This window comes from Vitis vinifera, chromosome 3 (genome assembly GCF_030704535.1).
Source record: "Vitis vinifera cultivar Pinot Noir 40024 chromosome 3, ASM3070453v1".
NCBI lineage: Eukaryota > Viridiplantae > Streptophyta > Magnoliopsida > Vitales > Vitaceae > Vitis > Vitis vinifera.
Window position 1 is genome coordinate 20422885 of NC_081807.1, and position 17662 is coordinate 20440546.

General features: G+C 31.9%; 2 protein-coding genes across 3 annotated transcripts; both read left to right on the forward strand.

Moving 5' to 3' along the window:
• Positions 1-4079: 4079 nt before the first annotated feature.
• Positions 4080-11982, forward strand: LOC100267395 (choline-phosphate cytidylyltransferase 2). Of its 2 annotated transcripts, XM_059736070.1 has the most exons (9): positions 4080-4487; positions 5491-5604; positions 5817-5912; positions 6182-6224; positions 6360-6515; positions 6686-6766; positions 10923-11027; positions 11167-11277; positions 11416-11982. In XM_059736070.1, the coding sequence occupies exons 1-9, from the start codon at positions 4312-4314 to the stop codon at positions 11626-11628; spliced, it is 1095 nt and encodes a 364-aa protein (XP_059592053.1). In that variant the 5' UTR covers positions 4080-4311; the 3' UTR covers positions 11629-11982. The 2 variants fall into 2 exon arrangements, with proteins under 2 accessions (XP_059592053.1, XP_010648209.1); XM_010649907.3 differs by lacking the exon at positions 10923-11027.
• Positions 11983-15460: 3478 nt separating this feature from the next.
• On the forward strand, positions 15461-17170 carry LOC104878931 (anthocyanidin 3-O-glucosyltransferase 6). The gene has a single exon (XM_010649908.3). It carries the CDS (start codon positions 15579-15581, stop codon positions 17034-17036), a length of 1458 nt encoding a protein of 485 aa, XP_010648210.1. The 5' UTR covers positions 15461-15578; the 3' UTR covers positions 17037-17170.
• The last annotated feature ends 492 nt before the right edge of the window (positions 17171-17662 follow it).

Below are 17662 nucleotides of genomic sequence, written 5' to 3' on the forward strand. Positions count from 1 at the left end.
CTTTAATTTAGCTCCCTTAGTTACATTTTATATTTAACTCACTTAGTTGCATTTTGGTTTAACTCACTTAATTAATTGCATTTTAGGTTTAATTCACTTAATTGCATTTTAGTTTAGTTCACTCGGTTACGTTTTAGGTTTAGTTCATTTAGTTCACTTAGTTGCACTTTAACTTAGCTCACTTAGTAATATCTTGACTTAGTTTACTTAATTGCATTTTAGGTATAACTCACTTAGTTGCACTTTAACTCAGCTCGCTTAACTTAATTATGTTTTAGGTTTCGTTCACTTAACCTAGCTTACTTAGTTGTATTTTAGGAAATTTCTTAGTTGCATCTTAGTTTAGGTGCACTTTATGATGGTTCATCTAAATGCATATTTTAGTTCATTACATTTAGGGGGGTGTTTGGTACATGGGAACGAGGAGTGAGAATAAACATCTCATTCATTCCCTTCCTCGTTCCCATGTTTGGATAAATTTTATGAAGATAAGAATGAAATAAAAAATGATTCCGGTAGAAATCAAATCCCACTTATAAGTAGGATTTCAATTCATTACAAATAAGTGGTATTTTAATTCATTCATTCCATAAGAAAATATAAAATTATTATTTTACTCTTAAATTTCATTCATCAAGCCCCTGTCTTTCATCATAATAAAACTATTTTTTTAGTCTTATTATTTAGTTACAAAAAAAACTCTCAAATTTTATTTTTTTAAAATAAATAAAAAATTATTTTAAACTGTGTACGAGTATTATTGTTAATTTATTTCTCTATCATTCTTATTCTTATTACTACCAAACATTAGAATGGAAAAAAATAATCATTCCAATATCAAATTCTTAGTTTATCAAAACACTAGAAATGAAATCACCAAATTCATTTTCATTCACCAAAAAATAGAAATGAAAATAAAATATTTATTTTCATTCTCTATTACTTTGTACTTAATACTCTCTTAAGTGCACTTTAAGATAGTTCATGTAAATGTATTTTAGGATGACATTTTATATCACATTGCATGACATGTGCATGAGGTTGTTTGGGAAATCAAAATTGGAGATTGAAGAGGATTTTTTAAGGTGTACACGGTTTGGAGAGTTGGAGTTTAGGATTAAGATTTTAAATGGGAAAGGAAGACTCATTCGAAGATGGCTCAGGGAATCCTAGGAAGGGTAGGACTCTTGGAGATTCACGCGTGGGCATTGGGATCGGAAGACACCAAATTGATTTTGATTTTGGTAGGACCCCCTTAGCCCACGACTGCCCATTAGGACTCTTGAGGGTTTCACACGACTACATGGAGATTTTCAAGAATAAGGACAGACTAGGATTCGCTTGGGATACACACGACATTGAGGAGATTTGAGACTAAAGGACGAGGTTTTGATTTTTGCAGGAGTAGGATTCCCTATGAGAAGATTATCATTCACGCATAGGAGATTTGGGAGATGACTTTTTTTTGGAGATGTAGAAGGATAGGAGATTTGGAATATAAAATGTAAAAATAAAGATGGTATAACTTCGAACATAACTTTTTGTTATATGAATTTTATGTTGTTGTACAAATTGTTAATTAACAATTTTATTCTTTGTAACTTCTTTTCGTAACAAAATGCATATTAGTAACTTTGACATAACCTCTAGATAGTGCAAAGAATGTTGATTTTTTTGTTTTCATAATTTTTGATTTAAAAAATAAAATTACATAGCTTTTCGTTAAACATAATTTTTTTATAATGGAACATTTTTCATATAACTTCTCATTGTATGAAATTTATTTTTTATTAATTTACTAGCATTTTCTATGTAAGATGGATAAATAAAATTGAGTACCCTTGTAAAAAGTAAAACAATTAACAAATTATAATAATTATATAAAAATAAAAATTATATTATTATATGCCTTCCCATGAAATTTAAATTAGGCAAAGTCTTCTCTATTACACTTCAATGGGGGAGTCACCGATAGAAAATCTTTTTCTATTATATAGAATAGCAAAGAATTGAAAAACAAACTCCAGTGACCTCATAATGATGCTAGAAATAAAATAAAAGAATTAAAAAAAGAAATGATGTCTTGTAAAATAAAAAATTATAAAAAGAAACGAGAAGAGAATAAATTGGAATATTTAAACAAAAAATAGAATGTTATTTCATTAGCAAGTCTCCCTTTATAGAAAGTTAGGAAGAGGTTATATCAATAAGGATGATTATTCATAAGTTTCTCTATTTTCATAAAAATTCTTATATTTTATAATAAATATTAATGTTATAATAAATATTTAATGGGTATAATGTACATATATTAACATTTTAAAGGAATAATTGATTTTTATTAAAAATAAATAACGATAATTTTAGACAATAAGGTTAACAATATTTTATTTAAAAACAAACAAAAAGGTTTTTAATACTAAATGAGTCAAGTTTTCATTACTTATACATATTTAGTACTTGATTACAAACTAAGTATAAGTTTGTAATCTATATATGTATTGGTATACATATATAGTGCAATTGATTGCATTATATACATGGATATTAATATTCATATTATTTATATTAATTTTAGTAACAAATAATTATTTGAAAATTTTATTAAATAGTAATAATAATTAATCAGATGATAATCTCAAAGAAAAAATAATGATTAAAAAAAAAGATAATTGAGGAGGAGAAAATCTAAAAATGAGGAAAGGATAAAAGTTGGGCATTTTTGTCTTGTCATATTTTGTATCCTTTTAACCCTCCTCAAACCTAATTCACCATTTTAAAAACCATGTCATGAAATTAAAGTCCCTAAGTGATAATTGAATATCATGCATTAAGGTCATATTTGGTTAGTCGAATATAACATAAAATAGGATAAAAGAAGAGATATTATATCCAATCACATATTTAATTGTTAATGAAAAATTAAAAGTTATTCTGCTTCTTATCTTATTATATGTTCAGCCATGAGATGAGATAAATGATAATATATATTATCCAATTTTTTTATTTATAATATATCTTACATATGTTAATAATAATTTAAGATGTAGAATATGAATATCTCATCTATCATAATTTTTTAATATTAATTATTTTGCGAAATAAAAAATTTTGATTAAAAAAATTAAATTTGTGGTTAAAAAAGAACTAAAAACATATTTATAAAATATACTATAAAATAATACTAATATATGTATTATTTGTATATATATATATAAATATATAGATATTTTATTTATTTATAAATATTTTAATCATAAATATTATTAAATGTAAGAGAAATTTCATATTTTTTAATAACAAATATGAGAATAAAATATAATTTTTAACAAATATCAAATATTAAAAAAATAATATATATTCCATTTTTAAAAAAATTTATTTTACAAACATACATAAACATAACATATCTTATAACATATATTACATTAAATTATCACGTTTATTGGATTATATCCATGAATATGATTTCCCAAAATTATATTCTAAAATAAGTTTGTCTTATAAATGAGATGTGACATTTTAGGATATACCTATCATTTCATATTCTATTATACTAGTCAAACATAACTTTTATTTTTATATCTAAGCGATAATTTCATTTTTAACCAACATACCTAATGTCTAATGTGATAAAAATATGAAAATTAGGATTAAATACATTTTATTCCTTAATCTCGATATATTTTATGTTTTGTCCTCTTATATTTAAAATTTAATACTTTGTCCCTCAAACTTGTTAAAAAACAATACTTTTTCTATAATAAAAACAATACTTATAAAAAAGATCGTTTCTTTTATACTATGGTTTAAACATTGGTTTGAATTTAGGTAAAATTGATTTGAAAGTAAAATTTTTCAAACGCTTTCGAAATATAATTATCATTTGTATTGATTTTAAAAATATATTCATATGATTATTTGTGATTTTCGTATGTAATAGTGTAGTGTGATAATTTAAAATTTGAATAACAAGTCTTTTCCTTTGCATTTCACTTTTATTTTTTCATTTAACAAGTTGTTAATTGATTTTTTAGTATTTAGTTTTGAATGTGAGGGGTGGTGTGTAAAATAAGCTGAGGGAATAGAGATTAGAGAGTATTTAGCCCTAAAAGTTGAGATTTCACTCAAAATATCGTGATATAAAGAATTGGACATGCAAAATATCGTGAGGACGAGAAGGGACTTGGATGTGAAGATTTTAGACGGTTGATACAGGGGAGACTAAAAGGGCGGAAAAGGGCGAGTAGCGTGAGCATCGGGGGTGAGGATGGCCACTGGTTTAAAAGAGGAAGGACGAAGCCATTCACCATGAGAGCTCCAATGGAGACGATGAATAACACCGACTCCAGCACTCGTAATTCCAATTCCAATTACGATACGACGTCGTTGTCTGGAGACGACGGCCCCGTTCGTGTCTACGCTGATGGGATCTACGATCTCTTTCACTTCGGCCACGCTCGCTCTCTCGAGCAAGCCAAAAAATCGTCAGTTTTCTTCTCCTTGTCTCGCCTTTTGTTTTCTGGGTTTTGCTCAGAAGGTCAAATTTATTATCAATTTTCCCCGTTTTCCAAAATATTTCTCAAATTCGTTATTTAAGCATTAACTTAGAACAATTGTTGTGTATCGTCTTTCTCTTCTGTTTCCTCCATTTTCTTGCATTTTTTTCATCTGGGTTTTACTCAAATGTGAAATTTACGATAGATTTTCCCTATTTTGCCAAGTATTTCACTGGGAAATTGGGTGTCGTTTCTCTTGTTCTCACATTTTTTTTCCTTTTAAATTCCATTAGTTTCGCCTTAGGCTTTGTGGGTTTTAGTCAAACTGTAAAGCTTATGATCAATTTTCCCAAAGAATTCACTCGGGAATTCGTTTTCTACGTGAATTGTTAAGTATTATTTTTGTCGTCCTCCTTCTCAAATTTAGCCTTTCGATTGGTTGCCTAGAAAACTGAAGGAAAAAAATGAAAGAAATTGGAATCCTGAATCTAATATTTACAACCTCAAATGAGCCAATTAGTGTTATTGGGGATCTTTATGTTTTGTCCCTTTCTCTCCTTCATTTCTCGTTTTTTTCCTTTCTGGGTTTTTCGGAATGTGAAATTTTGACGAAAATGTTAAGGTTTAGCAACTAAGTCATGTGAAATTTCTTGTGCGTGTTTGAGAAATTTATGCGTAGTTGTTATCTCTCTTTTTTTTTTTCTCAATTTAGCTCTTCATTTGGTTTCTGAGAAAACTAAAGGGAAAAGGAAAGACATTAGAGTTTGAACACGATGTTTACAACTTCAACTAATCCAATTAGTATTATTAGAGATCCTGATCTTTTCTCACCATGTCTAAGTTTCCAGCATATACTTTTCTTTTGTAATCCTATGTTTTTTCAGAGATGAGTGGTGGATTTTTGTGGTTTTTCTTGGTGGTTTTTGTCTCTTTTATGTTGTTTTCAGTATTTATTTCATGCAAAGGTTGATTCTACGAATTGTAAATTCAGGTTTCCAAACACGTATCTACTTGTTGGATGTTGCAATGATGAAACCACTCACAAGTTTAAAGGCAAAACTGTTATGAATGAAGTGGAGCGTTATGAATCTCTTCGCCACTGCAAGTATGTTTTTCTTAACTGTTTGATCATATTTGTTATTTTATTCTTATGACAATTTTTTTCCCTTTTTTGATTGGGTGATGACATGGAATGTGTATCCAGTTGGCTTTGCCTTTAAAACCTTAAATTGGATCTGTCTTGTTGATAATGTTTTAATTAATACCATTTACTCGAGGGAGTCATTAAACAATGATTTTTATGCTTATTTTGTACAGGTGGGTTGATGAAGTTATTCCTGATGCACCATGGGTACTCACTCAGGAATTTCTTGACAAGCATAAAATTGACTATGTGGCCCACGACTCTCTTCCGTAAGTAACCAATCCAAGCACACACATTTGTAGTCAAGAGTTGGGTTTTTTTATGGGTGGATTATGTAATGTAAAATCACATAGAAACTTCTATTTATGGCTTCCTTTTTTTCTAGCCTGTAAATTCATTTATTTGGGAAAAAGGAAAAAAACTCAGTCTTTCTTGGAAAGCATCATAACCTTTTTCTTTTGTTGTATGTATGCTTTTCTCTCTCTTTTTTATGCATTCACATATATATAATCATTATTCTTTGTGATGAATGCTTCAGTTATGCCGATGCCAGTGGAGCTGGAAACGATGTTTATGAATTTGTAAGTTTGAGGGGAGCTTTGTGATTTTTGGGAATCATATATTTGCATTTATTTCAACTGGTCCCCCCTCTTTTTTCCATCGATGTTCTTAATTGTTAGAATGTTGTTATACGCTAACCAAGCTTCTTATTGTAGGTTAAATCCATTGGAAAGTTTAAGGAAACAAAACGAACTGATGGGATTTCTACTTCAGACATTATAATGAGGATTGTTAAAGACTATAACCAGTATGTGATGCGTAACTTGGATCGTGGATATACGAGAAAAGATCTTGGTGTTAGCTACGTTAAGGCATGGTCTTTGTTCATATTTGATTTTTATATGTGGTTCTTTTTTTATTGGATAATCCTATTTTATGGATATTTTATTTATTTAATTTTAAAATTGACCTCTTCACTAAAATCTTCCAGAGGTGGGACTGATTGATCTTTGTTTTTTGTTTTTGTTTTTCATGTAAAAAGGAAAAGCGACTAAGGGTGAACATGAGACTTAAGAAACTACAAGAAAAAGTGAAGGAACAACAAGAAAAAGTAGAACAAAAGGTAAGTAAGTCTTTCTATATATGATATATTATTGCTAGCTTAAAAGAAAGTTCACATCCATTAGTTTTTGCTCTATATTTCCAAGTAAAATAGCAAGGAAGTTGAAATTAGAAATATAAGGTGGATTTACTTGATCATTACCTTGGGTTAACTCCAGGGTTGGTGCTCACCACAGAGCTGTGCCATGGTCAAGTTTCCTGTCAAATGAACTTTGATCATTTCATTACTCCTATTTCTGGTTTCACATTCTTGTTGGCCTTCCTCTTGGTCTTCTAGCTTCTGAAAATTGAATCGAGTCACTGCCCTTTACTAGCCTTCTGTCTGGTTCCTTGTTTTCATTTCACAAGATTATCCATTTTAGCCAATATTTCTTATGTTTCCCTTACTTTGTGCTCCTACAAACTTCTGAGGAGCATTCAGTCTTATTCTTTCTTTCCTTTCCTGTTTCTTTGACTATGAAAATTAAACATATTCACAAAATACTGACTGTAACAATGTTTATTTTAGTTCTAGTTTTGTATCTAATTTGTCTTTACTTTACTGGAGATGCATAATGGCATTTTTTTTAATCAATATCATGGTTGAGACTAAGGTATTCAAGGTATCTTTTTCTTACTTGAGATGAATTGGTTCTACATCTAGCCAACACAATTACTTGTAAAATAGCTAATGACTTGTGTGTAAATTATGCACTCCATCTAGGTTGATGTTCATATAAATTGGTCAGGTTTCTTTTTAAGTTTGTTTCATGTTTACCATACTTGTATAAAGGTTGAGATCTGATTCATGTCTGTGAATCATCAGTTGATGAAACCTCACTATATAAGGTGGCATTTTAGGAGTCAGAGGTTGTCAAAACAGATGTGTAGCAAAAAGTTTCTCGAGAACAGTTTTTGTTTCCAAGCAGACAAATAGATGTTTGTTCCGTAATATATCGTCTTCTTATGATGAGACTGATAGTTTGCACTACCAAAATACAGTATCTAACTTAGGGGTTTAGCATAAATTGAGAAAGCGGTGGAGATTGGATATGTGAAAATCATCTGGTTTATTTACTGTCAAGGAGGTTTGCAAAGGTGTCACTGATTCTTAGAAAATGGAAGAGGCCATAAGAGTTATATCTTTTTATGTACCCTGGTAAATCTATTTTTATAATGCAAAGTTGTTGGCTACAAAGAAATAAGAGTAATTGCATGTATCTTCAGGATAGTGGGCAGTCAGGAGGTTTGGCCAAGCCTAGTTACCTATCAAAAAAAAGAAAAAAAAAAGACTAATGTTAAGCCTAGTTTCTAGGTGGATGTGGATATTTTGGAGGCTCTGCCGCTTGCCTAAGGCGCAAAATCATCTTCTACACTGGATTTTTGATGTATTCTATGTGAATGGAGAAATTAGATGAAAATGCTCACATTGATGATTTTTTATTTTGTTTTTCTTAAGATAGATTTCCTTATGACCTCCTGTGGCTCTTCCTTTACTTTGGTAGGCAAACAAGTGAATATATTAAAAGCGGTAAAAGAACTAGTACACAAAAATACATGGGATGTATACAATAGGTGCCAAGAGGCAAAACAAAAAAGAGGGAAAACAAAAAACTACTCCTTCCCTCAACAAAAACCCATGGAATCTAGAAAATCAATTAAAGGCATAAAGTGTTCACCTATGTACCCCTTAAGCCACAGCTAGAGATTATTGAGGAAAGTGCTTTTAAGTCTTTGGTTTGACTTCTTATTTTCAAATGATCTTCAGTTTGTTTCCCTTCCAAATAGTCCAGAAAATGCATAAGGAAGTGGCTCTCCATGCCTTCTTTCGTCTTGTTCCCACAAATGAGTAATGCCACCTTAGGGAGTCTCCTTAACTAAGGCAGAAATAACTCATGAAATATGGAATAATGAGAACAACAACTGCCATAAAATCCTAGCCTTGCCACAATGAAGAAGAATGTGATCAATGAATTTTGCCTTCTCCTTGCAAAAAGCACACCTGTTGACTAACGACTAACCGCTTCCTTGAATCTACTCCAAAGTCAACACCTTACCCTAGCTGGCCTCCTAAGCAAAAAAAAGAACTCACCTTAGACTGAATCTAGGGGTTCCAAAATATCTTTGATGAAAAAGAAATGGCACAATATGGCTTGAGAACAGAATAAATGGATTTCACAGAAAATCTGCTGTTGTGATTGCGCTCCTTTGGTTCTCCTGTGGCATTAATGATGCTGATTGAACAAGGAACCTCTTTTTCCTTTCACCCTTGTGGTCAAGGCTCTAAAGACAGTAAGGATGTTGAAAAAAGAGTGCATAGATTTGCCCCAATCTGTTTACAGGTGGCCTTGACTTCTAGAAATTACTTTTTCAATCCATAAAATCTGGGTTTGTACTATATTAAAGATTGCCCTTCTTCTAGGAACTTGTTATCTAGATTCTAGTCTAGTGTAAATCAGATGTAAATATAAAAAGCCTTAAAAAAGAAGTGGCACTGGAGATAAGGCATTGGAAGATTTTAGCATGAAATAATTTAAATCAAAATTTATTAATATTGTCCACACAGTTTCTCTGCCCTTCTGCCATTCCTGGACACAAACTCAGAGTGTAGTTAAGTGTTACAACAGGAAAGATTTTAAGCTTAATAAAATAAGTTAGACCAAAATTCGTTAATGATGTCTACTGAATTTTTTCTGTCCCCTTGTGTTGTTCTTGGACATGAACTTGAAGCATAGTTAAGTGTTGCCACCGGAAAAGAAAATAAGGAAGAAATTTGAAGTGTTAAAATGTGTCTTAGAGGCATTGACTCCCTCTTCTTCTCATTCTGGTAAAAAAAGGTTCAATGCATGTCAATCATGCCTCAATGAGTCTTCAACTTTGAATACCAAACAAAGTTTCATAAACAAAATCTCGAAGTACATGGTAGTGGGAGGGCAGGTTCTACTGTCAAGGTGCATAAATTCTATAATTAGTAACCACTAACTTTCTTGTGTTAAGGATGGCACCTTTGATGGGGTGTAGAAAATACAGACTTTTTAAGAATTTTGAATGACTAAGAAACTTTGATGACTTTAATGAGCCGATGCATTGTTTCTCACTGGTAAACTATATTCCCGACAAATTAATAGCATGCTAGTGCTTAACTATCTTCTAGATTCCTCAAATATCAACTATAATTAAAATAACCACTATTTGATTCTTTTTTACTGAAAACCTCTAATTTAGTTTTAGATGAGAATATTTGCAGATTATGACATTTACTTTTGAATCAACCTATTTTCCTTTCTCTTGGAGTATTTTCCAAATCTCCAATGTATATTGCTTGCAGCAAAGTCTTCTTCGATCTTGCCTCTTCTGGGCTCTTATCGACAAACCCTCACTGATGGTGATTTCTTGAGGGGGATCTCTCTCATTTTGGAGAGATTCAAGTCATGACCACTTCATGTAGGGTGGTTTCTTACAATAGTCCTGATCCACTATCATTTTGGCTTTCTGTTGCCTTTGTAGAACAGACAGACTACAGGCCTCTTGAATCTTCTCTTTTCCTATCTCTATTTATTTGATTTGATTTTGAATCTTTAACAAGATCCATATATTTGGAAAAGATTCAGAATTTAATTGAATAGAATAGATGTACTCCAGCATTTAGAAATTGGTTAATCGGTGAAGATACATGTACTAGATCTTTTGTATGATGCCTCTAGGTTAACATTGCAGGCCACCAAATCATTTCAGCTATATATATTTTAAAAGAGGCCTCTCTCATGGATAGTTTCAAGTCCATGCCCACTCTATCTAGGGTCATGCTCATGGGAACCATTGGCCATCAAGTTTTGTCATCCCCTCTTTCAACTCAAAATTTACTGAAAGTATTTTCCACAAGTTATTGATTCTTACTTGGTCTTTTATGGCCGGTTTGTTCTCTAAATCTATATAGTTGACTTGCAATTTATACCACGTATTCATAATTTAGTTGCACATCCCAATAGTTCTGATACTGAATGTTTATCTACAGACCCTTTGCTACTGTATTTATTTGCTAGTATAAATTAAGCAGAATGGCCTATAGCTTTATTGACCAACCAAGTAGTTAATCATCACTCTTTAATTATCTTGATGACTCTAGATGAGAAACAGCTATGAGGGTCATGATATCATCAATTAATTTTTTTTAATAGGGAAATATGAATATATTAGTAAGCACTGAACAGGGAGCAAAACATAATACATGGGATGGATACAAGGAAACCGTCAAGAAGCAAAGAAACGGAGATGCAAAGATTGTGAGCAGAAAAAAGATTAGTTTTGGCAATTGTTGTCTGCCATCTTCTATGCTGCCAAAATATAAAGATCATTCTTAATAAAATTGTTGTGTGCCTGTACATAATTCAATGAATATTTATTACTTCCCTGTTATTGCAGATTCAAATTGTTGCAAAAACCGCTGGTATGCATCGCAATGAATGGGTGGAAAATGCTGATCGCTGGGTTGCAGGATTTCTTGAGATGTTTGAAGAAGGTTGCCATAAAATGGTGAGCAGCATCCCGACATAAAACATGCATGTGGATATGAATAGATTGAACAATTTTTAAACTCCATTGCTTACTTTTCCCCTTCCTTTTTTTATTTTTTATTTTGGCATTCCTATCAACCATTTGGGTGTTCATCAGGGAACAGCCATCAGAGATCGTATACAAGAGCGGCTAATGGGGCAGCAGTCAGGAGGGTCCAAATATCTGCTGCCTAATGGCAAGGATGACATTGATAATGAGGATGAAGAATACTATGATGAAGATGATGAGGATGAAGAGTACTATGATGAGGAAGAATACTATGAGTCCTCAGACGAAGAGGAGAAAGAGAAGAAGGCAGAAAAGAAATAAGTGATCTTCTCCATGCTTTCCAGCCCCTCAGTTTCGGTAGATTACTATACAGTAGCTATGGAAGGTGAAATATGATTTTCATAGTGGCAGGAGAGAGTTTGAACATCGGAATGGAAATATGTTGTTTGTTTTGACATTTCCTGTGGTCGAAATTTCGACAACTCTGGGCAAAAGCATACATGAAAAATGATTTATGTTGGTTATGGGTATGGAAGAGGACCTAGCAGAAGCTGTTTGTGTTTGTGTATGGGCTGTGAGTGAAGTTATAATGGGAAGGTTGTGAACCAGATTGAGAGCTTTTCATCATAAGTATGGTTTAGATTCTTTATAACAGTTGTTTCTTTGAAGCTTTCATTCTTTACTGTTTTGGTCAGCTTGTACTTTTTTTTTTTTTTTCTCTCTCATATGTTACAATCAATCTACCCCATTCTGATCAACCCTTAATCCTAAATTACCCAAAGACTAAGAAAATGGGAATGGTAGGGACCAAATTTTTAAGAATCATTAGGTTTGTGCATGTGGACACAGGTAACTTTGTGGACACATAGGTAATAAAGTTAATATTATACATATATTTTAATTATTTAATAAAAATTAAAAGAAGTTATTTGGTAAAAAATTAAACAAAAATTTAAAACTTTTAAGTATTTTAGGTATTTTTGTTTAAAAAAAAAATACTTGGATGTCATGACAATATTTATCCTGTAATAAAAAAATCTAGATATTAAGTTAAAAGTAATTAATTATTTATTTTATTGAGTTTCTATTTTATGATTTTTTTTTTCATATGAGCATATTTTATTATTTCTTGAGTTGGTGAGTATGGCTTGAAATTTCCTTAACATCATTAATAAACAGACATAAGTTATTATTTGTTTAATAATATTTTTTCTTAAAATTTGAAAAATAAAATTATTAATCTTGTTTTAATAAAATTTTTGGATATAATGTTTCCTAAACTTTTTTTAAAATTAAAATAATAATCCTATTCAAATGAAATTCCTAACTCTTATCAAATTAAAATAAAATAAAAATTATATTTTCATCACAATCGCCTAAAAGAAACTATTAAAGTTAGATATGAAAGTACGAAAACTTATTTAATTTCATAAATCAAAATTTATGTGTATTACATATATTTTTCTTAAATAAAAATAACAATTTAGATTTGAAAAAAAAAATTATATCTCAATCTTATATATCTATTAAATATTAATTTTATCATTATTAATATTTGTGTTTAATAAATATTAATTTTTGTCTTTATTTTAATAAAATGAAAAATGAAAAAGAGGATATGAATATGATTTTCTATTTTTTAAAAATATATTATTTTTATCTAAATAATTGCAAGTATCTTATATCCAAAAATTCTTTATATAGAAAACTGAGAATAAAATACCCATTTATTTATTTATTTTTATATTGCAAATAGAATTAATGAGTATTTTTGTGCTTTGGAAGTAATGGATTCTTTCCTTTAGATCATCAAGTGAAAGAGATAGCACATGGAACATCGCTTCTAATGGAGCCTTCGTCAACCTCCACCAAAGGGTGAGATCGAAATGCCTAATGATTATTTGAATTTTGAAGAACTATTAGCTCAAGATTCTTGAATCGAACTGTTAGAATTGGAAAGGTGATTGAAAGGGCCCACAATTAGATGTCTTAACTCAACCATCAATCGGAGGGTTTGCATTTCATTGCGAATGAAATTCCATATTTGAAAGTCTTTGGTATGGAGTATCAATAGCCACAGATCATCAACTCAATGCATTTCAAATGGTAAAAGGGTTATGATTCACGGTTGAGATTACATTAAATTATAAGAATGACAATGGTCATCTCGTGAGAGGTAAGGAGATTGAGAATGAAATAAGAAGTTTGATGAATAATGATCATGAAATCAAAGGAAGAGTGAAGGAGATGAAAGAAAATATCACAAGTATCCTTATTGATGGTGGATTTTCACACACTTGCTTAGGGCGTCTAATTGAAGAAATGATTACCAACATAGCATAAAAACAATGTTCATGTGATTCAAACATCCAAGGAATATATCATCTTTAAAGATGTTAAAGTTGTATGTTTATGCATTATATCTTATTAGAGAGTTCATTTGTTAAAAATCTTATTATTTTTCAATGTGAAAATTAGTGTGGAGAAAAAAGTACATTACTGTTATTTACAATGAAAATTCAATAAATATGTCTAAATTAATTATTATAAATTAATTGAATATTTTAATCTAAAAAGTGAACACCAAAAGCTTATTAGTATTTGTTTAAAAGAATAGGGAACAATCTACTCATGAGAGTTTTGAAAATTCATCATGGAATATCTTCCCTTGATAAGAGATTGAAGGCATTTGGCTCCTGCTTGTTATTGCAAGATTGTTGAGGAATATGATGTAGTTGGGGGCTAAGTTAGAGAAAGATTAGGGTATGATTATTGGTTTAACACATTATTTTATTGTTATTGCTTTATTCTCTTACACTAATTCCTTACGGGTATGTTTTGTTACTCGAAAATTTTCTTAGCATTAACATAGAACAATAGTTGTATATCGTTTTTCTCTTCTGTTTCCTTCATTTTCTTGCATTTCTTTTTTCATCTGGGTTGCACTCAAATGTGAAATTTACGATTGCTTTCACTGGGAAATTGGTTTTCTGTATTATTGTCGTTTGTGTTTATCTCACATTTTTTTCCCTTTTTTTCCATTAGTTTCTGGCCTTAAGCGTTGTGTGTTCTAGTCAAAATGTGAAGTTCATGATCAATTTTCCCAAATAATTCATTTGGGAATTCGTTTGCTACGTGAACTGTTATGTATTATTTTTGTCATTCTCCTTCTCAAATTTTGCCTATCAGTTGGTTGCTGGAAAACTGAGGGAAAAATGAAAGAAATTAGAATCCTGAATCTAATATTTATAACCTCAAGTGAGCCAATTAATGGTATTGGGGATCTGTATGTTTTGCCTCTTTCTCTCCTTCATTTCTCGCTTTTCCCTTCCGGGTTTGCCGTCAGAATGTGAAGTTTTGAAGAAAATGTTAAGGTTTAGCAATCAAGTCATGGGAAATTTCTTGTGCGTGTTAGAGAAATTCAAGAGGCTTCAAATATCTGCTGCCTAATGGCAAGGATGACATCGATAATGAGGTGAGGGATTCTATGATGAAGAGGATGAAGAGTATTATGATGAGGAAGAATACTATTGAGTCCTCAGACGAGTAGCAGAATGAGAAGGCAGAAAAGAAATAGGTGATCTTCTCCATGCTTACCGGTCCCTGAGTTTTTGGTAGATCACTATAGAATAGCTATGGAAGGTGAAGTTTGATTTTCATCATGGCAGAAGAGAGTTTGAACATCAGAATGGAAATATCTTGTTTGTTTTGACATTTTTGTGTGGTCGAAATTTTGACAACTCTGGGCAAAAGTATACATGAAAAATGATTTATGTTGGTTATGGGTATGGAAGAGGACCTAGCAGAAGCTGTTTCTGTTTGTGTATGGCCTGCGAGTGAGTGAAGTTATAATGGGAAAGCTGTGAACCAGATTGAAAGCTTTTCATCATCAAGTATGGTTTAGATTCTTTGTGACAGTTGTTACTTTGAAGCTTTATTCTTTACTGTTTTGGTCAGCTTATACTTCCTTTTTCTACCAAACTAATCATGTAACAATCAATCTACCCCTTTCTGATCAACCCTTATCCTAAATCACCCAAGGACTCAGAATATCCAAATGGTAGGGACCAATTTTTAAGAATCAAATACGTGACGACAAAGTAGTCAACACACAGCCCTCCAAAGGAGACTTTCAAAAAAAAGAAACAATGATTTTGTTGCATTGAATCTATAGCCATTCTTGTTCTCCAAGGTATAGTTAACTATAAGAAACATGTCAGGGCCCCCACTGAAATTACACAAACATTTGTTCCAAGTGTTTCTCTGTAGTGATGAAGAAAGCTGAGCTGGTGTTTGTCCCTCTCCCGTTCGTAGGCCACATGGTCTCCATTGTGGAGTTCGCAAAGCTTCTTGTTGATCGAGATGATCGCATCTCCGTCACTGTGCTCATCATGAAGCTGCCAGTACTTGAGCATTCCGTGGTGAACAACTACATCCATTTGCTTTCTGCTTCAGTTTCTGGGCGGATTCGGTTTGTCCACCTTCCTCAACTTAATCCCCAGTTGGCCTCCACCTCCCCCTCCAACTCCAAAGCTTTATCTCCAACCCATGTAATCTGCAGTTTCATTGATGACCAGAAACCTCTCGTGAGAGATGCAGTTAAGCAGCTGACTCAGTCTGTGTCCATCCGACTTGCCGGGTTTGTGTTTGATATGCTTTGCACATCCATGGTGGATGTAGCAGATGAATTGGGTGTTCCTTCTTATGTTTTCTTCACGGCCAGCTCGGCATTTCTTGGTCTCATGCTGCATCTTCAAGCCCTCCATGACAACCAGGGAGTGGATGTTACTGAGTTGGTTGACTCAGATGCTGAGTTGGTTGTCCCGAGTTTTGTCAACTCCGGTCCTGGTCGAGTCCTGCCTTCTGTGGTGGGGGACAAGCAGGGTGGTGGATCCACCGCTTTTCTCCGTTGTGTAAGGGGGTTTAAAGGAATGAAGGGTATTCTGGTGAATACATTTATGGAGTTAGAATCTCATGCGATTAACTCCTTTGTTGATGGTACATCTCCTCCGATCTATCCCGTGGGACCGATGTTAAACCTAAAGCATAGGGAACATCTGAACCATGATAATACTAACAAGGATATCATGAATTGGCTTGATGATCAACCTCCATCGTCTGTGGTATTCTTATGCTTTGGAAGTAATGGGTTCTTTCCTTTGGATCCGGTCAAAGAGATAGCACAAGGACTAGAGTGTAGCCGACATCGCTTCTTGTGGAGCCTTCGTCAACCTCCACCAAAGGGTGAGATTGCAATGCCAAGTGACTACGTGGATTTTGAAGAAGCGCTACCTCAAGGATTCTTGGATCGAACCATTGGAATTGGAAAGGTGATTGGATGGGCCCCACAATTAGATGTTTTAGCTCACCCATCAATTGGGGGGTTCGTATCTCATTGTGGATGGAACTCTATATTAGAAAGTCTATGGTATGGAGTGCCAGTAGCCACATGGCCGCTATACTCAGAGCAACAACTCAATGCATTTCAGATGGTAAAAGAGTTGGGACTGGCGATTGAGATTAAATTAGATTATAAGACAGGTGATAGTCATCTTGTGAGTGCTAAGGAGATTGAGAATGCAATAAGAAGTTTGATGATGAACGATAGTGAAGTTAGGAGAAGAGCAAATGAGATGAAAGAAGAAAGCACAAATGCTTTGATTGATGGTGGATCTTCACACACTTGCTTAGGACATCTAATTGAGGATATGATCACCAACATCGCATGAAAACAATACTAATGTGATTCAAATAATATCCAAGGAATGTATTATCTTTGATGTTAAAGTTGTATGTTTATGTAATATATTTTATTGGAGAGTTAATTTTAAAAACCATCATGGAATATATTCCCTTGATTGAAGTCGATTCAGAACTTTTTGGGGCATCTTGATAAGAGATTAAAGGCATTTGACTCTACTTGTTATTTCAAGATTGTTGAGGAATATGATCTAGTCAGGGCTAAGTTGAATCCTAGAGAAAGATCAGGTTATGATTATTGGTTTAATGCATTATTTTTTTATTATCAGGTTATGATAATAGAATATGATAATTGGTTTGATGCATTATTTTATTATTATCTCTTTTTTCTCTTAAACTAATTCCTCAAGAGTATGTTTGAATTCTAAAAAATTTGAGGCAAAATACATATGAGGGAAAAAAATAGTGGAAAGAAAAAACGAAGAAAAATTTAAAAAAATTTAAGGTCAATTAATTATTTTTCTATGTTATTTTAAATTAATTTTATTTATTTGAATTATTCTAGTATTTTTTTTAAAAAAGAATTTTATACAATTTTAATTATATTTGATTTTTTTAATATAATTTTTATAATAAAACCAAATATAAGAAAATT